The 24,884-nt window shown below is 41.2% G+C and overlaps 1 protein-coding gene across 2 annotated transcripts in view; it reads left to right on the top strand.

Annotated features, from left to right (window-relative positions):
- LOC138250038 (charged multivesicular body protein 3) overlaps positions 1-24,884 on the top strand; it is a 331,776-nt gene that overhangs the window by 192,819 nt on the left and 114,073 nt on the right. The window contains exon 1 of one of the 2 annotated variants that reach the window (XM_069204412.1): positions 23,833-23,989. The exons of the other annotated variant lie outside the window; for it this stretch is intronic. Within the exon in view, the coding sequence (XP_069060513.1) occupies positions 23,945-23,989 (45 nt within the window). The 5' untranslated portion in view covers positions 23,833-23,944. Of the gene's footprint in view, positions 1-23,832; positions 23,990-24,884 lie in introns of those variants that run through there. 2 annotated transcript variants of the gene reach the window in all.

Raw genomic sequence — 24,884 nt, 5'->3', positions numbered from 1 at the left:
GCCAAGGAGATTCTGCTCCAGTCGGGGAGAACTCCAAAAGTGGCTCTGATAAAATCCAACCTGACCCACAAGAAGTCCTGGCTAGTCAGGCAACTGTTAAGCCTGAGTGGGTGGCTCCTCAGCTAACAGAAGAAAGAGTGGAAGAAGGGTGTTTACTACAAGATGTGGTAACCCCCCACTCTAATACAGCAGACAGGCACCCTGAACCCAAAGAAGCCTGTAACTTAGCCCCTTCCCTTGTAGGTGAAGAGCTAAAGGTGTGGTTCTGGGCACTGACAGCTGTCAGTGGCCTCTGCTGGGTGTTAGCCTTTATGGCTGCACTATCCTTGGCATGGTGGTCTGACCCCATGCCAAATAACAAGTTAGGCCCCCTGACCCTGTTGGTCATGGTGGGGTTACTCCAGCTCTGGGTAACCTCTTTGGGTAAGCTAGGGGTGACCCTGGCTAAGATAAGATTAGCAGAGGTGGATACCTCTGACCTCAAAATAGAGAGAATGGGTAAAGACATAAAAAGCACAGACAAGAGGCAGTTCAGACTAGGTCCTATCACTGTGGAAGTGGGTCAGTTCCCCAGAGGGAATGACCTGAACAGGAGGATGTAAGGCAGAGTAGGCCCTGCAACAAACCAGCCATTTCCTCTACTCTTCCTCGCCTGACAGACTAGGAAGACTCTTCCAGCTTTGGCTGAATCTCCTGGCCTGTGGGCTGGGGGGGGCTTGTGTAAAGAAATGGCTCCCTGTTGCAGTTACCCCCCACTTTTTGCCTGATACTGATGCTGACTTGACTGAGAAGTGTGCTGGGACCCTGCTAACCAGGCCCCAGCACCAGTGTTCTTTCACCTAAAATGTACCATTGATCCCACAATTGGCACACCCTGGCATCCAGATAAGTCCCTTGTAACTGGTACCTCTGGTACCAAGGGCCCTGATGCCAGGGAAGGTCTCTAAGGGCTGCAGCATGTATTATGCCACCCTAGAGACCCCTCACTCAGCACAGACACACTGCTTACAAGCCTGTGTGTGCTAGTGAGAACAAAATGAGTAAGTCGACATGGCACTCCCCTCAGGGTGCCATGCCAGCCTCTCACTGCCTATGCAGTATAGGTAAGACACCCCTCTAGCAGGCCTTACAGCCCTAAGGCAGGGTGCACTATACCATAGGTGAGGGTACCAGTGCATGAGCACTGTGCCCCTACAGTGTCTAAGCAAAACCTTAGACATTGTAAGTGCAGGGTAGCCATAAGAGTATATGGTCTGGGAGTCTGTTTTACACGAACTCCACAGCACCATAATGGCTACACTGAAAACTGCTAAGTTTGGTATCAAACTTCTCAGCACAATAAATGCACACTGATGCCAGTGTACATTTTATTGTAAAATACACCACAGAGGGCACCTTAGAGGTGCCCCCTGAAACTTAACCAACTATCTGTGTAGGCTGACTGGTTCCAGCAGCCTGCCACACTAGAGACATGTTGCTGGCCCCATGGAGAGAGTGCCTTTGTCACTCTGAGGCCAGTAACAAAGCCTGCACTGGGTGGAGATGCTAACACCTCCCCCAGGCAGGAGCTGTAACACCTGGCGGTGAGCCTCAAAGGCTCACCCCTTTGTCACAGCCCAGCAGGGCACTCCAGCTTAGTGGAGTTGCCCGCCCCCTCCGGCCACGGCCCCCACTTTTGGCGGCAAGGCTGGAGGGAACAAAGAAAGCAACAAGGAGGAGTCACTGGCCAGTCAGGACAGCCCCTAAGGTGTCCTGAGCTGAGGTGACTCTAACTTTTAGAAATCCTCCATCTTGCAGATGGAGGATTCCCCCAATAGGATTAGGGATGTGACCCCCTCCCCTTGGGAGGAGGCACAAAGAGGGTGTACCCACCCTCAGGGCTAGTAGCCATTGGCTACTAACCCCCCAGACCTAAACACGCCCTTAAATTTAGTATTTAAGGGCTCTCCCTGAACCTAGAAATTAGATTCCTGCAACAACAAGAAGAAGGACTGCCTAGCTGAAAACCCCTGCAGAGGAAGACCAGAAGACAACAACTGCCTTGGCTCCAGAAACTCACCGGCCTGTCTCCTGCCTTCCAAAGAACTCTGCTCCAGCGACGCCTTCCAAAGGGACCAGCGACCTCTGAATCCTCTGAGGACTGCCCGGCTTCGACGACGACAAGAAACTCCCGAGGACAGCGGACCTGCTCCAAAAAGACTGCAACTTTGTTTCGAGAAGCAGCTTTAAAGAACCCTGCAACTCCCCGCAAGAAGCGTGAGACTTGCAACACTGCACCCGGCGACCCCGACTCGGCTGGTGGAGAACCAACACCTCAGGGAGGACCCCCGGACTACTCTACGACTGTGATTACCAAAACCTGTCCCCCCTGAGTCCCCACAGCGCCGCCTGCAGAGGGAATCCCGAGGCTTCTCCTGACCGCGACTCTCTGAAACCTAAGTCCCGACGCCTGGAAAAGACCCTGCACCCGCAGCCCCCAGGACCTGAAGGACCGGACTTTCAGTGCAGAAGTGACCCCCAGGAGTCCCTCTCCCTTGCCCAAGTGGAGGTTTCCCCGAGGAAGCCCCCCCTTGCCTGCCTGCAGCGCTGAAGAGATCCCTTGATCTCTCATTGACTTACATTGCGAACCCGACGCTTGTTCTAACACTGCACCCGGCCGCTCCCGCGCCGCTGAGGGTGAAATTTCTGTGTGGGCTTGTGTCCCCCCCGGTGCCCTACAAAACCCCCCTGGTCTGCCCTCCGAAGACGCGGGTACTTACCTGCAAGCAGACCGGAACCGGGGCACCCCCTTCTCTCCATTCTAGCCTATGCGTTTTGGGCACCACTTTGAACTCTGCACCTGACCGGCCCTGAGCTGCTGGTGTGGTAACTTTGGGGTTGCTCTGAACCCCCAACGGTGGGATACCTTGGACCAAGAACTGAACCCTGTAAGTGTCTTACTTACCTGGTAAAACTAACAAAAACTTACCTCCCCCAGGAACTGTGAAAATTGCACTGTGTCCACTTTTGAAATAGCTATTTGTGAATAACTTGAAAAGTATACATGCAATTGAAATGATTCAAAGTTCCTAATGTACTTACCTGCAATACCTTTCAAACAAGATATTACATGTTAAATTTGAACCTGTGGTTCATAAAATAAACTAAGAAAAGATATTTTTCTAAACAAAACCTATTGGCTGGATTTGTCTCTGAGTGTGTGTACCTCATTTATTGTCTATGTGTATGTACAACAAATGCTTAACACTACTCCTTGGATAAGCCTACTGCTCGACCACACTACCACAAAATAGAGCATTAGTATTATCTATTTTTACCACTATTTTACCTCTAAGGGGAACCCTTGGACTCTGTGCATGCTATTCCTTACTTTGAAATAGCACATACAGAGCCAACTTCCTACAGTCCTGCTTGAGAAAATTCTCCAAGGGCTTGGAGTAGAGCTTGCCTCCTTTTGGAAGTCTCTGGGACACCAAAGACTTCAGTTTCCTCGACCTTCAGCACTGGGAACTGTGTGTTTTGTGCTGTCCAAGAAGAGAAACCACCGCGATTCTGCCAACGACGCCGCTGGCCTGCACCGTGACCTGCTGACGCTGCACGGATTTGCATTGCCCCGCTTCGCACCGCGACCCTGGTCTCACCGACGCCGTCATCGGACGACTTCACCGAGCCACTGCTCAAACGGAGACCTGTGGGCCCCGCACTCCAGCGTCACCTGCTCACACCGCAGCCTGGGCATCACCGAAGACGTCGCTCCTGCTGACACCGGCGCCGCTGCCTGCACAGTGGCCTGTGGACACCGCACGTGAGGAGCACGAAGCACCGTCCTGTGCCACAGCCCCGGTCCACCGACGCCAGCACCATCGGCTCCAGTGTCGTCACCAGGCATCCTTGCCTGCACCGTGGCCTGTGGACACCGCTCGTGAGGGTCACGAAGCACTGTTCCGTCCCGCACCGCTGGCTTGGGCCTACAGACGACAGCGCTTCCGCAACGACGACGCCACTGCCTGCACTGTGACCTGTGGACACCGCACATTGTACCGCCCCGCTTCACACCGCAGCCCTGGTCTCACCAACGCCGCTGGACATCGTCACCGAGCCGTTGCCTGCACCGTGACCTGTGGGCACCGCACGTCGCATCGTCCCGCTTCGCACCGCAGCCCCGACGCCATCCCCACCAGCGCACCTGATTTCATTAGCCCGGAGCTCGTTCTCCAAGGTGCGTAACTTCAAGGGCCGACGACTCCTGCACCGACTCCAGAACCGACGCCAGCGACGCCGCTCTCCGGAGCTCACCGCGAGGATCACGACACCCTGCGAACCCAAGGTACTGTTTGTGGGTCTTCACGACAACGCAGCTGGCCTGCGACGCCGAGGCCAGGCTGAACTTTCGGTTTTGTTGTTCACGACACCGTGATAGCCCCAGGTGGAGTTATCGACTTCACGGAACTGTATTGTTAAGTACATCTTGCAGCATTCATATTTTTATTACTGTATGTTGGATTTTTTATTGTATTTGGTCTTGTTTTATATAGATAAATATTGGCTATTTTTCTAAAACTGGTGTGGTGTCCTTTTGTAGTGTTTTCATTTATTACTGTGTGTTATGTGCAAATGCTTTACACATTACTTCTGAGATAAGCCTGACTGCTCATGCCAAGCTACCAAGGGGGTGAGCAGGGGTTATCTGAGCGGGTATCTCCCTTATCTTGACTAGAGTGAGGGTCCCTACTTGGACAGGGTGCAAACCGACTGCCAACTAGAGACCCCATTTCTAACATGTATTTTTAAATCGTGCGTTTAGAGACCCCCAACTCCATATCACTATCTGCTCCCAGTGGGAAAATGATCTTGAAAAGGTGTTTAAAGGCAGTGCCCATGTTAACCTATGAGGGAGATAGGCTTTGCAATAGTGAAAACTGAATTTGGCAGTATTTCCCTGACAGGACATGTAAAACACATCAACACATATCCTACCTTTAATATACATTGCACCCTGCCCATGGGGCTACATAGGGCCTACCTTAGGGGTGACTTACATGTATAAAAAGGGATGGTTTGGGTCTGGCAAGCGGGTATACTTTCCAGGTCAAATTGGCAGTTTAAAGCTGCACACACAGACACTACAGTGCCATGTCTGAGCCATGTTTACAGGGCTACTCATGTGGGTGGCACAATCAGTGCTGTAGACCCACCAGTAGCATTTGATTTACAGGCCCTGGGCACCTCTAGTGCACTTTACTGGGGACGTACTAGTAAATCAAATATGCCAATCATGGAAAAGCCAATTACACATACAGTTTACATAGAGAGCACTTGCACATTGGCATTGGTCAGCAGTGGTAAAGTGTCTAGAGTACAAAAAAACTGCAAAAACAAAGTCCAGCACACAGTCACAACATAGGAAGCAGAGGCAAGAAGACAGGGGAGACTATGCCAAGGATGCCAGGTCTAACAGAACTGTTTCATGATTAAGTTTCAAAAGCGAAATATACCAGATTTTACTGCTTTCCCCAATATTTGTACCAGCCTGGACTAAAGATTATAGGCCTTGCTGGTAAAGAAAAACGTCCAGGTGGCAACCCTAAATATACTAGGGGTCGTGGGATGCTTTACTGATGTGCACCATGAGAAACCTCTGAACCTAGGGATTGGATCCAAGCTCCCTGTGTCGACTGCTCCCATGCTTGATCTCTGGTTCCCCTAAGCTTGGCAGAGAATGAATCCAAAGACAGCTTCTACACTCCTAATGTCTTCATCACAGTTGAGACAGGAATCATACATGAGAACACAAGCCTAGTTATGGCACACAGTGCTTACATTTTTAGCACTCCTGATGTTTCACTTCTTACACGTGGTATTAATCTCATAAATTATGGTTGGAATAATGGCAACATACGTAATGCTTTGCTCTACTCGTTATTAAAATGTGACTCAAGTCCAACACATTGCCCTTTGGAAGGTCACAGATAAGAACGACAAAAACATGAAAGTATCACAATTAACTAAACTGAAAATGTGTCAGCACTTAAGCCAAGGAGGTGCACTTTCCCTCCTTGTTTGTTGCATCAATAGCATGCAACATTGCCCAGTGGCATGCATCACAGGTTAGACGAACACAGGTCGTTAGTCATTCCCACAGTGGCACCACATTGTCACACAATTCTGAGAGCTCCTTTGAGTTCTGCACCATTTGTTCACTATGTTCCATTATGACTAAAAAGTTATGTTAAGAATTGCCATTGTTCCTCCCATTCTTCCCCAACCCCTGTGCTTCACTTACCTTGGTACCTTCCACTGGAGTGCATTTAGGATGTTGTGTTTTTTGTCAGTAGAACACTGCTGACATGGGGGGGGCTACTTACTGATGCGCTCAGGAGGCCGATGCCAACCAGGAAGAACACGGTTCTGGCCACACCTTCTGGAGGGCGTATATTTCAGGCTGCGTGGGATTAGAAGGCCTGATTAATGTCTCTCCTAAATGCACACCCTCAGCCACATTATTTTTGCTGGCTGACATTACAAGGGCATGGGTTCCCCATGCTTGCTGGGGTGCGTACCTTTCGCCATGTCAGCTTTTCTGGCTGAGGCATTTTTAGTGAGAGAAACCCAAAGGTGTATCCATTTCAAGGTAAAAGCTCGCCCCAGGGCAGCCTTCTTCTTTCAGCAGCTTATGTTAAAAATAAATCTCGATTCATGAAAGGCTGTCTAAAACTGTTGAGCACACGTTTTCTTTCTACGCTGACAGGCACGGATCTTCTGTGGTTGTCGAGCATATGTTTTCTTCACACGCTGACAGGCACAGCTTTTGTGTTCTTAATCTGCCTGTCTGTACACATCTGAAGTCTATACACGCTGACAGGCACAGCGACAAGCATATATATTCTATTAGTAGCGGATACACTCACTACCAAGTGCTTTTTCCTTCTTAAGCATTATATTTATAAAATTCTATTTGCGAAGAAACTGCCAAAAGCCATCAAGCATATATTTTCTCTTCACACACTGACAGGCACAGCTTTTCTGTTCTTGATCTGCTTGTCTCTATACAATTAAATACCATTGTATACAAACAAGGACAGTGACTAGCATGATGGTTCCTTTGCCCTTTATTAGTTGTTTTGACTAGTTGCCCGTTATTGTACTACAGTACATTGCATAAATGTTGGACTCAGTTATTTCAATTCACAATTAACCATACTCGATTGAGATACCTGTTTTAAGTTGTGCTCAGTATTTTTCATCCAGTTAATCTATCAAACTTACATATTGCCCCAGGTTGGCTGCCTGTATTATTAACTTTGGAAAAACATTGTACTAATGCACTGCATAAATACTTGCTCAATAATTCTTTCAAGGTTGTTGACCACTGTTACAACATATTTTGTGGTATAAATTTTAAGCACTTTATCATTCTTCTGATTGTATTTCCAAAATCTACTATACATCATGGCCGGAGTCAACATCAATCAACCTCCTCCTTTCTTAAATGAAGTAGGAGATCCTGATCTACTTTGGGAAAAGTTGGATAAAAATACTTGAATCCTATTTAATTGCTATCAGAGGGGAAAAGCTTAGTTCTGTAAGAAAACAACAAATACTGCTGCACAGTATAGGCATACAGGCCAGAAAAGTATATTAAGATCTTCTGGAACAATCAGAAGAAGGAAGAGGTGAAGGGGAAGAAAATGTATATGAAATAACCATGAAAAAATTAGAGAACTATTTAAAGGAAAAAAATCAATGTTGTTCTAGACTGACATACATTTTTCCGCGTGGTACAAGGAAAGGAAGGAAAAGTTGCATACTACATTGTGTTATTGAGAGGTGGTCTGTCTGCTACTTGTGAGGTCAACTCACAGACTCTCTAATAAGGGGAGCAACTTGTAAGGTGCACCAACAATCCAAAAGTCCAAGAAAAATTATTAGCGCTAAATCTCAATCTTCAGGAAACTACTTATATAGCACGAGGAACTGAACACATGCATAAATTAAATGAAGGTACACAAGAATGAAGAAGTAAGTAAGGCCTTCAAAGATGTCAATAAATTAAATGACACAGAAGAAGTCTGCAAAGTAAGGAACCTACAAAACAAAAAACCTACTAACGTCATCAACAAAACTGACAAGTTGAAATGTTATAGATGCGGGATGACAAACCATCTAGCCAATATTGCCAAATGTCCTGCAAGATCTATTTTGTGCAGAAAATGCAACAAAAGGGAGCACTTTGCCAAAGTATGCCGAGATAACAAAACTAAAGAAGAAGAAGTAGTAAAATGTATCAAAGATAATTGTGTGTTTCAAGGAAATATCTTTAGAGCTAAAGGAAGCGTAGAGTGCCCTACCTGATACATTACTTTAGATAATGTAACCTTCAATGTTTTGCCGAATCATGTTCTTCCTATACCTTCATTGGCAGCCAAACCTTCAAGGAAAAATTCAAAGGGAGAAGTTAGAACATAGACCCTGCAGACATCAAACCTGGTGGATACAACAAAGACCCCATTCCCCTTATAGTGATGATTAAGATGCGTATATCGTTCAAAGACAGAAACACAGTAGGCAACATATGCCTAACAGAAAAAAACATAACTCCAAGGACATCAAGCTGTGTGTGGATCTTTGTAGCCTTAATACCAACATTTGGGTAGACAGGCACCCCCTTCCTAAGATAAATGAAATATTGAGTCTAATACACAGTGCTAAATATTTCAGTGTATTCGATTTGTCCACAGACTATCACCAAGTAGCCTTACATGAGGAATCTTGGCCATTAACATCCTTCACTACACCATTTGGAGCATACCAGTATTGCAGGATGCCTTTCGGACTAGCATCGGATCCTGCTGTTTTTCAGCGTGTTATGCAGCACATCCTGAAAGATCTTCAAAATGTTCTGTGCTTTTGGGACAACATCCTAATTTATGGAGCATCCGAGGAAGAACAAAATGAGAAACTGAGACGAGTTCTCAATAAACTCAAATTAGCAGTCTGAAAATAAAAGGGAAAAAATGCAATATCGGCATAACTGCAGTCCCCTTGTCCAATAAACAAAGAAGAATTAAAATAATTCTTAGGTCGCATTGAATACTTATCTAAATTTGTTAAAAACTTTTCAGATACGTTACATCCACTACACCTTTTCTTTAAAAAGGGGTTGTGTATAACTGGAATGACGCACACCAGAGAGCTTTTGAAAATATAAAAGAAGCTATTGTGAAAGCACTCAACATAGGCAAATTTGATGTAAGCTGCAAGACTATCATAACAACAGATGCAAGCAACAAGGGCCAAAAAGCGACGTTGTCCTACATCAAGAATGGTTAAGAAAATATAATTGTATTTGCATCAAGACAACTTAAAGGATCTAAACTAAATTACTCTGTTGTAGAGAAGAAAGCTCTACCTTGTTTTTGGGGAGTAACGCATTTTAAGTTTTACCTGTGAGGAATACCTTTTTTTTTTTTTTTTTTTTTTTACTAATAACAGATCACAAATCATTGATATCTGTGTTGTCAAAAAGCTATTGGGAACATCAACCCTCCCGTTTCCAAATGAATACTAAGACTACAGAATTTCAATTTCGAAACCAGGTACATGCCAGGTAGAAAGAATTGTATGGTAAGCTGCCTGTCTAGAATACCAATAGTCAAACACATCCCACATCCCAAAGTATTGATGAGACTACTGTATTCATACGTACAATCTTAAAAGAAGATTGGAACAAAGCATACCAAGAAGATAGCACCCTCTGAGCTGTGATGAAAAACATTACCAATTGTTGGCCCAAAAAATGCAGAACATTACAAGAAGAATTACAACCATTTTGGAATGTGAGAACTGAACTGTTCTTTCAAAGAGAATAAGTATTACAAAACAACAGGATAATATTACCAGAGAACATCAGAGAGCAAATCATAGACATAGCTCATGAAGGGCACACTGGAAGAAATCTAACAAAAAAAAAAATAAGAGCAGAATACTGGTTTCCTAAAATGGATTCAATGGTAGAGAACAAAGTAAAAGACTGCTACGTATGCAATAGAAGCGATAAGACCAGAAGAACACAGAAATCTTCCCTATCCCCCATAAGTGTCCCCTCTAAGTCATGGGAGAAACTAGGACTTGACATCATTGGGCCAATGAATATTTCTGGTAGGGTTCAAAAGTATATGGTTGTGTTGGTTGGCTGCAATTCACAGTAGATCACCACCAAATTTACCAACAACATCAACATGGATTCCTTAATAGAATTCCTAACAGACTCTTTCGCTCAAGAAGGAATCCTCAACAGTATTGTAACTAATAATGGGGTACAATTTATGTCAATGACCATGAGCACTTTTCTCAACAATATGTCCATTAGTCATATAAAAACACCTCTTTGCAGTCCTAAATCTAATGGCCTGCTTGAAAGAGTTAATAAAATGATCAAAGAATCTATCCAATTGGCTCATGCTAACGGCAAACCAATATACAAGAACCTTAGAGACATAATATGGTCATACCACATTTCCCCAAATTCCGTAACAGGGGTTTCTCCACTTACTGCCCTAAGAGGAAGGGAAACCCGGATCCAAACTCACTCCTAATTGGTTAAATGGTGGTTGCTCTGTATGAATTTACAGCAACAAAATGGCAGAAAAGATTCAAACTCACCAAAAACAATACAAATCCTGGAATGACAGGAAATGGGGAACTAAAGAGAAAAAATTGAAGTCGGGTCAGTGGGTGGTGGTGTGAACTCCATCTAAGAGTCACGATTCATTCACTAAATTGTCACAACCTTGTAGGATTGCCAAAATCAAACACAACAATGTCCTGTTAGAAAATGAGAAATTGTAGCGTATGGACAGGATAGCCTTAAGTCATGAAATTCCTCATGATGAATTCAAAACTCAACAAAACCAAAATTGTGACAATAACACATTTACAAGTCCCAGAAGAAGCAATAGAATCTCCAAAAATCAAAGTTGGTGGAAAGATTATATGTAAAATTCAAATAGAACGGTATGTGAAGAATCCCCAGTATATTTTTAGCCTCACGTTAAGCTTAGCATAAAATGCATTCTCTCTCATTTTTCAATTTTAAATATTGACAGTTCCTCATATTATTATTCTTTATCAATGTCATTTATCTATAGTGTTTATGTTATAAGTTTTTGCTTTGAAGGGAGATGTGTTAAGAATTATCATTGTTCCTCCCATTCTTCCCAGTCTACCCCCCCTGCGCTTCACTTACCTTGGTACCTTCCACTGGAGTGCAGTTAAATGTGATTTCTGTCAGTAGAATAACTGTGGTGAGTCTGGAGACACTGATAATACCTTGATTTCTACTTATAAATAAAAGACATTTATTTTATATATTTTACCTCACATCATCTTTACTTCAAGTTATTGCACAGGGGTTAGGGAGAGGTCTTGGTTATCATGGTTATGTGGAGAAGCCTGTGCTTGTGCACTTGCTGAGAGATGGGCTGTCCTTGCCCTCAGCAGACTTGTGTAATTTTAAATTTAGTAATAGCACTAGCCATTTAGTAACAGCACCAGCCAGCAGCACTGCCCCGAAAGTAGGACACATACAGCCAGCCCCCGGTACTGACCCTAAAGTGAATGCTGAGGCAATACAAGCTGAGATGTATTAGCAGCGACTTCAAATAAAGCACTTACAGATTTCATGCAGCGGAGGTGTAGAGGTGGGTCAGCCAAACTTGACAGAGATGAGCTAAGAGCTTAAGCACGAACCAAGCTATGAAAATGGCATGTAAATCACGTAACAACATCATGTAAAAATATGATAAAGCCTACTGAAAATTTAAAAAAGTGTATATCTTTAACATGTGGAAGCATTTCACCTTAATACACCAGAATAGAGCACTGCACTGAGAGTTATTTATTTTCAAACAAATTACTGGTATTTTTTTTTTCTTTGAAAGATGGGAACCTCACTTCAGGGCTGGCACACCTGTTTAAATACAATTTCTAGAACTGTACATTTTGATATTGAACTAATTTTATGTACATTACTTCTTGGTTTTGCTTTGATAAAGTGCCCCTCAAAGTGTCAGACATAGGCAATGGAATGCCACTCAAAAGCAGGTTGTGACTGTTGTATATTACATACTCAAGTTATAGTGTTCATGATGTTGCCATGACAATTAGAATGGGGGAAATGGAATGTAGATGGGCGAAGTGACAGTTGCTGAAGACTGTTCTCTGAGCTGGCTGTATACTCATGTTACTAAATAAAGATGTAACGTTGGGAGCTGTACTTAGTGATCTTTGGATGAAGAGAACGTATTAGTGGCGACGAGGATGGGATCTATGGTTGACAGCCGGCTTGGAGTACGGTGTGGAGGAACAGAGAAGGCATCTGCGTGGCAACAGTGGTTTTGACTAGGAAAACGATTTGTGGAACAGTGTGGAGGCGTTGTCTACATTGGGGAAGAAATTTTAGGAATACGCAGCATTATTGCGGTGTGTGAGGTGAAGACGCACGTTTATTTCAGAAAGGTGCACAAGTCAATTAAGGCGTGTGAAAAGCGCCGGGAGCGTTTCAACGTTCAGCATAGACCGCGTTTGTCCCGTGTGCTGAACAGCAATACTTCGTGTTTGACGCCGTGAAACCGCCTGAAGTACACGGCACTCACACAATCGATTTAGCGGAAATCAAAGCAACCGCCGTTGCTACCAAATCTCAACACTCCGTGTTGACACAGTGAAACTGACAAAGGCGTCAGTAATTGCTACCGATGTAAGCACAAGTCAATTAAGGCGTGTGAAAAGCGCCGGGAGCGTGGGTGCGGAGTGGCACACAACGTCGCTGTTGGATCCATGGAGGGGCACATTGTTGGATCCGAAAAGGAATAAAATAAACTTGAATGTACACACTGGGCGCGTGTACAGAAAAGACTTGGCACTCACTTGTTGGTGAGGAGAAGAACGCCGTGAAAGGTTTAAAAACTCGAGCGTGTCGCTGAGAGAGTTTAGATGACTCATTCCTGGTGTTCTGTTGGTGTCGACATTAGCATCCTATGCCGATAAACAAATTGAAAGTGAAGAAGGACTACGGTTCAGTGTGCCATAAAAAAGGAAAAAAAGACTTATTCATGTAAAGTGTTGAGGGTGTTGATATTGTTGTTAGTTGTTATTTTTGTGGTGATTTGTTGTAAGATAACATAAAATAATTCACTTATACATATATACATATTCACACACATATTTAAAAAAAAATTCACATGATGTGGAAAGATTTGTGAATTTTTTTTTAAATATGTGTGTGAATATGTATATATGTATAAGTGAATTATTTTATGTTATCTTACAAATCACCACAAAAATAACAACTAACAACAAAATCAACAACTAATACGTTCTCTTCATCCAAAGATCACTAAGTACAGCTCCCAACGTTACATCTTTATTTAGTAACATGAGTATACAGCCAGCTCAGAGAACAGTCTTCAGCAACTGTCACTTCGCCCATCTACATTCCATTTCCCCCATTCTAATTGTCATGGCAACATCATGAACACTATAACTTGAGTATGTAATATACAACATATCTCCCTTATTAACAACATAAAACACAACGGTATTCAAAATGATACATTAACTATTTACATGTCATATTAATACAGTGTTCAATTCATTCTCTATATCTTCCTGGAATTTTCCTTTGACGACTGCTCCTCCGTAACATTATTCCTTCATGACTTTTTCTTTTATTTTCCATAACATCTTTGCCTACATTTGTTTGTTTTGTTATTAATTCATGATCATTTTTTATAAACTTATCTGTTTCTAAATCGTTACATTTCACAACATTCCTTAGATTCCATTTCTTTCCATCATCCAGAATCACGGAATATTTCATTACCTTCCGAATTTTCTTAGGATTTGACCATTTAGATTCACCCTTCTTATAGTCCTGGAATCTTCTAACTTTTACTACATCACCTACGTTCCAATGTAAATTTCTATTATGTTCTTTTCCCTTTGAACAATATTTTTGTTGTTTCATTTTAACACCCTTTCTCATGCATTCTTCATCCACTCTCACTATCTTGTCCTTATTCATCCAAGCTGGAACAGCTATGGTGCAAGCCTTCCTACCCCTCAACAAGACAAACGGAGTTTCACCAGTCAAAGAATGTGGAGTTGTACGATAATTCCACACCATTTTCTTCATTTCCTCCTTCCAATCCAATCTGCATTTCATAGCCAACTGTATATTTTCCCCCAAAACTCTGTTAAACCTCTCAACAAGACCATTCTCACGTGGATGATATACAGCTGTTTTTCTGTGTGAAATTCCACACTGTTCTAAAAATTCCTCAAATTCTCTTGCTAGAAACTGTGGACCATTATCAGAAACCAAAATCTCCGGATATCCTTCTCTCCTGAACACTTCTTTACAAAACTCTATGATTACTTTTGTCTTTACTTCCCTGACAAAAGTAACTTCTGGCCATTTGGAATAGTAGTCCATCAGCACCACAGCATACCTACTCTCACTACCTAATATATCAAAAGGTCCACATACATCTATACCCAATCTCTGCCATGGATATTCAGGAAAATCCATAGCTGTTATCGGCGTATTAACTGGACTATGAGACTTATCACTATGTGCACATGCAACACATTCCCTCACAAATCTTTCCACATCATGATCTAAACCAGGCCACCAAAAGTCCAATCGAACTTTGCGTTTCATAGCAGACATTCCACCATGACCCTCATGAAGCGCAGTTAATACTCTATGCCGTAATGATTTCGGCACTAATAACCGATCACCACGTCTTAAAATTCCATCAATGCATGACAATTCTGCCCAAATAGACTTATAATTATGAATCTCAACTGATTCATCCCATTCCCACTTCCAACGTTTTGGCAACAAATTTATTAACTTCTGACAAATTTCATCCTCCCCTATTGCAAGTCTCCATTCTTGTTCTGATATTGCTTTGAGACTTGCACATATGATATCTGCCACTAAAAAATCGTCTTCCTCCACATGGTTCATTCCATCTACTGGACATCGAGATAAAAAATCTGCAGTGACATTTTTTATTCCAGGAATGTATTTTGTAATGAAAGTATACTCCTGTAATCTGAATAACCATTTTGCAATGCGTGGAGTAGCTCTTCCTGCACCTTTCGTTGTAAAAACATCAATTAATGGCTTGTGGTCAGTCCAAAGTTCAAAGTCAACACCCCATACAAAATTTCTAAAATGTTGAATACCCCACCAACATGCCATAGTTTCCTTCTCAATAGTTGAGTAATTTAATTCAGCACTTTTTAACGTCCTTGAAGCAAATGCAATTATTCTTTCACGGCCATACTTATTCTTCTGCATAAGAACAGCACCTAGACCATACATACTTGCATCAGTTGCAATAATTAGTTTGTCACCTGGCTTATATGGTGCTAAGGCTACAGCATTTATAATACAATCCTTTATATTCTTAAAGTCTTTTCCACTTTCTGTTGACCATACAAACTTACAACCCTTCTTCATCAATTCTCTCAAGGGTTTAACTCTATCCGCAAAATGGTCCACAAACTTTGAATAATATTCAGCCAAACCTAGAAAAGATCGTAACTGATCCTTATCCTGTGGATCTGGAGCCATTTCGATAGCCTCCATTAATTTATGTTTGGGTTTTATACCTTGTTCCGACAATGTATGACCTAAGTATTCCACTTCTCGAATAGCAAATTTGCATTTATTCAATTCAACAGTTACACCAGCTTTATCTAGAATGCATAACACATCATATAAAATTCTGTCGTGGTCCTGTTTGTCAACACCCCAAACCAATATGTCATCCTGAAAAAATCTTACTTGCTTTACACTACCCAACAATTTTTCCATCACCCGCTGAAAAACAGCTGAGGCCGATGCCAAACCGAATGGCATTCTTTTAAAACGAAATGCACCTTCTGGCGTAACAAATGATGTCAAATGACGAGAATCTTTATGTAATATAATTTGATGGTAAGCATTTGACAGGTCAATTGTTGAAAAATATCTCCCTTCAGACACACCTGATAACAATTCTGCAATATTTGGTAAAGGATGGCGATCAATCCATATGCACTTGTTTAAATCCCTCAAGTCCACACACATCCTTATCTTTCCGTTCGGCTTCCGTACTAAAACAATTGGACTTAACCAATCAGATGCTTCAATAGGTTCAATTACATCGAGTTTACATAATCTCTCTAATTCCTCCTTTAAAGGACCTCGCAAAACCAACGGTACACTTCTAACTTTGTGAGCTATTGGAGTAATATTTTCCTTCAATATAATTTTGTGTACAAATTTTTTTAAACAACCCAACTTTGTACTAAATAATGTTGGAAATTTCTGTGCCCATGAGGTTGTACTATCAGAAGCTGTTAATAATACCTGATCCTCCCTATTAGGATCTAATGTGATATTTAAAGCACGTTGATCTCTCCATCCTAACAACAACTTTCCTTTATCAACAACATAAACCATACATTTAGCACTTCTTTCCTTGAATGATATTTTGGTTTCAAAACATCCAATTATCGGTATCTTACCTCCACCATAACCTTCAGGTTGAATGCGTGTCTCTTGTAACTCCATGCCCCCCAAGTCATACCATACATCCTTACTAACTAGTGTATAAGGAGAACAAGAATCCGCCCACATACATATTTCCTTCCCGCCTATCTTTACAACACACTTTGGAGGATGATATTCTGTATCATAAGATTCTAGTTTTAAAACTTCTTCACCATCCTGAACCATCAATACTTCAACCTCATCCTCCGAATTTGACTTTTCTTCCTCATACATCTTATTAATCTTTCCTTGGTCAGTTACACAATTCACATTAGTAATATTCCCTTCGCTTCTACAAACTTTAGCAATATGACCTATTCTCTTGCATTTGTAACATTTCATTTTTATTGCAGGACAATTTCTAGCTGACGCTACATGTTTTATACTCCCACAACGATAACACGTTCTTTTACAATTCTCATTCATTGTTAAGTTTCTTTTTTCTTCTCCCTTGAATCTATTACTAGAACTCAACTCTCTTATTTTACAAACATTGTCACGATTATGTAATTCCTTTACATACTTAAATGTATTTTCTACTCTTTTAGCCACAATAATAGTTTTTTCTAATGTAGGTTCTTTCATCCCTAATAATTTTTCTTGAATTTTGACATTGCTCGTTCTGTTAATTAATTGGTCACGAATAATTTCATCTTGCAGACCTTTAAATTTACACGTAATGGCTAAATTACGTAAGGCAGCCACAAATTGATCAATGGATTCATCAACACCTTGTGTACGAGAATAAAATTTGTGTCTTTCCACAACTACACTTACTTTTCTACCGAAATGTTCTTCCAAAGCTCCTATCACCACATCATATTCATCAAGTGCCTCCTCTTCCATATCTGAATTCTCAATATTGCTTTGATCTGCACCACTAATACCCGGTAATGTTTTTAAAACTTTTCTGCCTTCAACACCCAAATTGTGTTTCAATATGGCCACTTTCCTTCTAGCCGTGAAAGCATACCCATCCATTGCCTCTAGATAAGTTTCAAATGCTTCACGCCAATCTTCCCATTGCATAATTGGATTCCCCGGGCCTTCCAAAAATGTAGGTGGTGGTAAAATCGATTGCATTTTTTTTTTTTTTTTTTTTTAGTGTAAATGTGTAGATATGTGAATTTTTTTTTAAATATGTGTGTGAATATGTATTTATGTATAAGTGAATTATTTTATGTTATCTTACAACAAATCACCACAAAAATAACAACTAACAACAATATCAACACCCTCAACACTTTACATGAATAAGTCTTTTTTTCCTTTTTTATGGCACACTGAACCGTAGTCCTTCTTCACTTTCAATTTGTTTATCGGCATAGGATGCTAATGTCGACACCAACAGAACACCAGGAATGAGTCATCTAAACTCTCTCAGCGACACGCTCGAGTTTTTAAACCTTTCACGGCGTTCTTCTCCTCACCAACAAGTGAGTGCCAAGTCTTTTCTGTACACGCGCCCAGTGTGTACATTCAAGTTTATTTTATTCCTTTTCGGATCCAACAATGTGCCCCTCCATGGATCCAACAGCGACGTTGTGTGCCACTCCGCACCCACGCTCCCGGCGCTTTTCACACGCCTTAATTGACTTGTGCTTACATCGGTAGCAATTACTGACGCCTTTGTCAGTTTCACTGTGTCAACACGGAGTGTTGAGATTTGGTAGCAACGGCGGTTGCTTTGATTTCCGCTAAATCGATCGTGTGAGTGCCGTGTACTTCAGGCGGTTTCACGGCGTCAAACACGAAGTATTGCTGTTCAGCACACGGGACAAACGCGGTCTATGCTGAACGTTGAAACGCTCCCGGCGCTTTTCACACGCCTTAATTGACTTGTGCACCTTTCTGAAATAAACGTGCGTCTTCACCTCACACACCGCAATAATGCTGCGTATTCCTAAAATTTCTTCCCCAATGTAGACAACGCCTCCACACTGTTCCACAAATCGTTTTCCTAGTCAAAACCACTGTTGCCACGCAGATGCCTTCTCTGTTCCTCCACACCGTACTCCAAGCCGGCTGTCAACCATAGATCCCATCCTCGTCGCCACTAATACGTTCTCATCACCTTCAGGTAATGGCATATAAAATAATGCACAGCTTAAATGAAAACAAAAATGCAAGTTAAGATAATCAGTGGGAAATGTCAAATAGACTTATAATTATGAATCTCAACTGATTCATCCCATTCCCACTTCCAACGTTTTGGCAACAAATTTATTAACTTCTGACAAATTTCATCCTCCCCTATTGCAAGTCTCCATTCTTTTTCTGATATTGCTTTGAGACTTGCACATATGATATCTGCCACTAAAAAATCGTCTTCCTCCACATGGTTCATTCCATCTACTGGACATCGAGATAAAAAATCTGCAGTGACATTTTTTATTCCAGGAATGTATTTTGTAATGAAAGTATACTCCTGTAATCTGAATAACCATTTTGCAATGCGTGGAGTAGCTCTTCCTGCACCTTTCGTTGTAAAAACATCAATTAATGGCTTGTGGTCAGTCCAAAGTTCAAAGTCAACACCCCATACAAAATTTCTAAAATGTTGAATACCCCACCAACATGCCATAGTTTCCTTCTCAATAGTTGAGTAATTTAATTCAGCACTTTTTAACGTCCTTGAAGCAAATGCAATTATTCTTTCACGGCCATACTTATTCTTCTGCATAAGAACAGCACCTAGACCATACATACTTGCATCAGTTGCAATAATTAGTTTGTCACCTGGCTTATATGGTGCTAAGGCTACAGCATTTATAATACAATCCTTTATATTCTTAAAGGCTTTTCCACTTTCTGTTGACCATACACACTTACAAACCTTCTTCATCAATTCTCTCACGGGTTTAACTCTATCCGCAAAATGGTCCACAAACTTTGAATAATATTCAGCCAAACCTAGAAAAGATCGTAACTGATCCTTATCCTGTGGATCTGGAGCCATTTCGATAGCCTCCATTAATTTATGTTTGGGTTTTATACCTTGTTCCGACAATGTATGACCTAAGTATTCCACTTCTCGAATAGCAAATTTGCATTTATTCAATTCAACAGTTACACCAGCTTTATCTAGAATGCATAACACATCATATAAAATTCTGTCGTGGTCCTGTTTGTCAACACCCCAAACCAATATGTCATCCTGAAAAAATCTTACTTGCTTTACACTACCCAACAATTTTTCCATCACCCGCTGAAAAACAGCTGAGGCCGATGCCAAACCGAATGGCATTCTTTTAAAACGAAATGCACCTTCTGGCGTAACAAATGATGTCAAATGACGAGAATCTTTATGTAATATAATTTGATGGTAAGCATTTGACAGGTCAATTGTTGAAAAATATCTCCCTTCAGACACACCTGATAACAATTCTGCAATATTTGGTAAAGGATGGCGATCAATCCATATGCACTTGTTTAAATCCCTCAAGTCCACACACATCCTTATCTTTCCGTTCGGCTTCCGTACTAAAACAATTGGACTTAACCAATCAGATGCTTCAATAGGTTCAATTACATCGAGTTTACATAATCTCTCTAATTCCTCCTTTAAAGGACCTCGCAAAACCAACGGTACACTTCTAACTTTGTGAGCTATTGGAGTAATATTTTCCTTCAATATAATTTTGTGTACAAATTTTTTTAAACAACCCAACTTTGTACTAAATAATGTTGGAAATTTCTGTGCCCATGAGGTTGTACTATCAGAAGCTGTTAATAATACCTGATCCTCCCTATTAGGATCTAATGTGATATTTAAAGCACGTTGATCTCTCCATCCTAACAACAACTTTCCTTTATCAACAACATAAACCATACATTTAGCACTTCTTTCCTTGAATGATATTTTGGTTTCAAAACATCCAATTATCGGTATCTTACCTCCACCATAACCTTCAGGTTGAATGCGTGTCTCTTGTAACTCCATGCCGGAATCAGTTGAGATTCATAATTATAAGTCTATTTGGGCAGAATTGTCATGCATTGATGGAATTTTAAGACGTGGTGATCGGTTATTAGTGCCGAAATCATTACGGCATAGAGTATTAACTGCGCTTCATGAGGGTCATGGTGGAATGTCTGCTATGAAACTCAAAGTTCGATTGGACTTTTGGTGGCCTGGTTTAGATCATGATGTGGAAAGATTTGTGAGGGAATGTGTTGCATGTGCACATAGTGATAAGTCTCATAGTCCAGTTAATACGCCGATAACAGCTATGGATTTTCCTGAATATCCATGGCAGAGATTGGGTATAGATGTATGTGGACCTTTTGATATATTAGGTAGTGAGAGTAGGTATGCTGTGGTGCTGATGGACTACTATTCCAAATGGCCAGAAGTTACTTTTGTCAGGGAAGTAAAGACAAAAGTAATCATAGAGTTTTGTAAAGAAGTGTTCAGGAGAGAAGGATATCCGGAGATTTTGGTTTCTGATAATGGTCCACAGTTTCTAGCAAGAGAATTTGAGGAATTTTTAGAACAGTGTGGAATTTCACACAGAAAAACAGCTGTATATCATCCACGTGAGAATGGTCTTGTTGAGAGGTTTAACAGAGTTTTGGGGGAAAATATACAGTTGGCTATGAAATGCAGATTGGATTGGAAGGAGGAAATGAAGAAAATGGTGTGGAATTATCGTACAACTCCACATTCTTTGACTGGTGAAACTCCGTTTGTCTTGTTGAGGGGTAGGAAGGCTTGCACCATAGCTGTTCCAGCTTGGATGAATAAGGACAAGATAGTGAGAGTGGATGAAGAATGCATGAGAAAGGGTGTTAAAATGAAACAACAAAAATATTGCTCAAAGGGAAAAGAACATAATAGAAATTTACATTGGAACGTAGGTGATGTAGTAAAAGTTAGAAGATTCCAGGACTATAAGAAGGGTGAATCTAAATGGTCAAATCCTAAGAAAATTCGGAAGGTAATGAAATATTCCGTGATTCTGGATGATGGAAAGAAATGGAATCTAAGGAATGTTGTGAAATGTAACGATTTAGAAACAGATAAGTTTATAAAAAATGATCATGAATTAATAACAAAACAAACAAATGTAGGCAAAGATGTTATGGAAAATAAAAGAAAAAGTCATGAAGGAATAATGTTACGGAGGAGCAGTCGTCAAAGGAAAATTCCAGGAAGATATAGAGAATGAATTGAACACTGTATTAATATGACATGTAAATAGTTAATGTATCATTTTGAATACCGTTGTGTTTTATGTTGTTAATAAGGGAGATATGTTGTATATTACATACTCAAGTTATAGTGTTCATGATGTTGCCATGACAATTAGAATGGGGGAAATGGAATGTAGATGGGCGAAGTGACAGTTGCTGAAGACTGTTCTCTGAGCTGGCTGTATACTCATGTTACTAAATAAAGATGTAACGTTGGGAGCTGTACTTAGTGATCTTTGGATGAAGAGAACGTATTAGTGACCATGGACTTAAGCAATCGGAAAACTTGGCTGTTATAAGCAGTAGTCGAAGTGGGGGGAATCTGAGGGAAAAGACGTGCTCATACTTTTTTATCTCCTAAACTACTTTTTGTGAAAAGGCAACTGTCTTGGAACGGTTAATTCTAATAGATGAAATGCTTCAGCTGAAATGTAGGTCAGGGAGTCTCCCGTGCTGTGAAACCAAGGGAGGAGTGGACAGCTAAACAAGCCATCTTGTCAAGATGCCTGTGCTCTGAAAGAAATGTAGATGTGCGTAACTGCAAATGTAAAGGCTGCTTGGAAAATGATATTGGCTTGAATTGATGGAATCACTTGAAGTTCCTGATGACACAGATTTATTCTTTTTGAGTAGTATTCACACATTCCAACATTTTGGAAAGTGTATTTTCCCCATTGACTTATATTAAAGCAGACCAATTTCAGGAGGGAGCAGTGAAAATAAAGCCATTTTTGGCTTCAGAAATCCGGAGTCTCCCAACTTAATCGGGTCTATTAGGATGTATGGTGGTATTGCAAGGAAGATACCAGTTGAACTAGAAACTGTGTGCTTTTAATACAAGTTTAAAGTAATGATTTACATATTCATAGTGCTTTCTGTCACAGACTGGGATTTTGTAGCACTAAACATACACAACTCCCTATTCTCCACTGCAACCAGGATTTAATTATCTGGCTCTAGTTACACACACACAGACGTTTGCAGTTCATTAACTCATATAGGTTTTATAATATACAATTGTGCATTTCCCACTGATTATCTTAACTTGCATTTTTGTTTTCATTTAAGCTGTGCATTATTTTATATGCCATTACCTGAAGGTGAAAGACAAAAAAAAATACTGAATAGTTTAATTTTTCAGTCATGTCTTTGAGCCCGCCCCCACTGCGGGCAGCAGCATCATACTTCTCGTACTATGTTCTTTTAAATTAATGCACTTCGGCCGCTAGCTATAAGCATCTGTTTTCCCCACGGTACAGACAACAACAATAAAGTTAGTCACTAGCGCATGCTGAACCGCGAGGAAGAGTTTGAAGGACAAAATCTGAAATCAGACGGCCATCTTACAAAGGTTAAGTTTTAATTGAGTGGAAAACGAGCAGTCTCATTTCTCTTAAATTACTGAAAAGTAAGAGAAGCCTGCTTGCATTTGCACATTTTGGAACGTTAATTTCAACTAGGAGCAAAGTGACTAATTTTCATATTAACAACAGAAACGCAGTACACATATTACTCTTTTCAGAATAGCTATAATTAACACATCACGGTTTTCAGAATATGTTTTTTTAATAAAGATTTTTTTTTCTCCCAAAGGACCGTCTGCTTGACAGACATTGAGCATGATTTTAGACTTAGTCCGTCTTCTTTTTCCATAGAAAGATGAGCTCACGGGATACAATGGATCAAAAGAGGAAGCCATATTGAAACGTAACCGCTACTACCCACTAACACATCCCTTCGATATTATTAACATAAGACTGAAAAATTAATTCCAGTTTATTAAATTCTTTTATACCACAGTATTCCAGTATAACGCGTGATTTGTTTAGGTGACGTACTTAATTTTTATAACAGTAGCACGCCTATATACATATGGGACTTTTCATAGTTTCTTCTAAAACATGCGGAGTGCCATCCTGTATTTTTCAAATACTGAGTAACCACGGCATGTCTGTTCTACCTCGCGGGAGTTAACCCGTTTCATGATGGCTGACGCCGGTGCCTTTAAGGTGTGTGCTGGCCCGCCCCCGATGGATCCATAGCGGAAGTGTAAAGTAGGGTGAAACTGGTGGTTTCACTCAGCCCCAGGAAGGTGTTTGTTGTATTTTGAGGAGGTTTAAACACCTTGGTGTCACTGCCATGGGGCTGTTTGGGAAAACGCAGGATCGCCCCCCCAAGGAAATGGTATGTCCTTCAGCCTCTTCTTCTCTCTCTGTAAGGTGTGGTACAGGGGCTTGGAGAGGGTGTTTAGAGGATGGAACAGGTTGTTGTGATTGAGTTATTACGTCACTGCTGGCATGTTGCTGCATATGACGCATGACTGAGAGCGCTACCTCATAATTAATCAACTTCCTAGACAGGGTATCTAACAGCAGGGGTCAGACGTGCCCCACATACACGATTTGCATGTTTCTTAATGTTAAAGTCGTTTTTTTCTTCAAAAAGAAGCTGTTCTTGCTTTTTTAAAAATAGCATACCTGCACAAAAAAGGCTACATCCTGATCTCTTTGAAATGTATATACAACTCCCCGTTGCCAGAAATTCAAAACATTGGTTTAGCTTTGAGTTGACTCCTCGAGCCTTTTCCTGGTGTATATACAATAGTACATTGTGTAATTACGGTGATGATCCTGCCTGTCACCAGTTCCAAAACATTTCGTCTAAGTTCACTCATCTGCGGTTTGAGTGGTAGGGGTCAGAAATACTGAAAACGGATGGCCACGAAATTTTCTCTGTTGGTAAGTTTTGTTCGAGTGGGGATACTTGTGTTGTGCGTTAGACTTATGACTTAAGAGTGTCCAGGAGAGCAAAAGCAGCTGACAAAACAAAAATTGCCCAACAGACAGCTGGCATGGTAGGAAGTGAACAGCAACATTTTCAACTGCTTATGGATTGAAACTTTCTTCTGAATTGTGCCTATTGATTTTGGGCCGAAAGTTGTCTGAGTGAGGATTTATGGACAGATGTATAGCTTTTTCTAGTGCCTAATGAAGGATTTTTTTTTTTAAATACTAGAGAGGCAAGTATTCTGCTTCTCTAATCTTGCTTTGATTTTGGAAGCAGCAATAAAGAACAACTA

This window comes from Pleurodeles waltl, chromosome 1_2 (assembly GCF_031143425.1).
Source record: "Pleurodeles waltl isolate 20211129_DDA chromosome 1_2, aPleWal1.hap1.20221129, whole genome shotgun sequence".
NCBI lineage: Eukaryota > Metazoa > Chordata > Amphibia > Caudata > Salamandridae > Pleurodeles > Pleurodeles waltl.
Note: the sequence above shows the minus strand (reverse complement) of the source record. Positions and strands in the feature narration are given on the sequence as shown.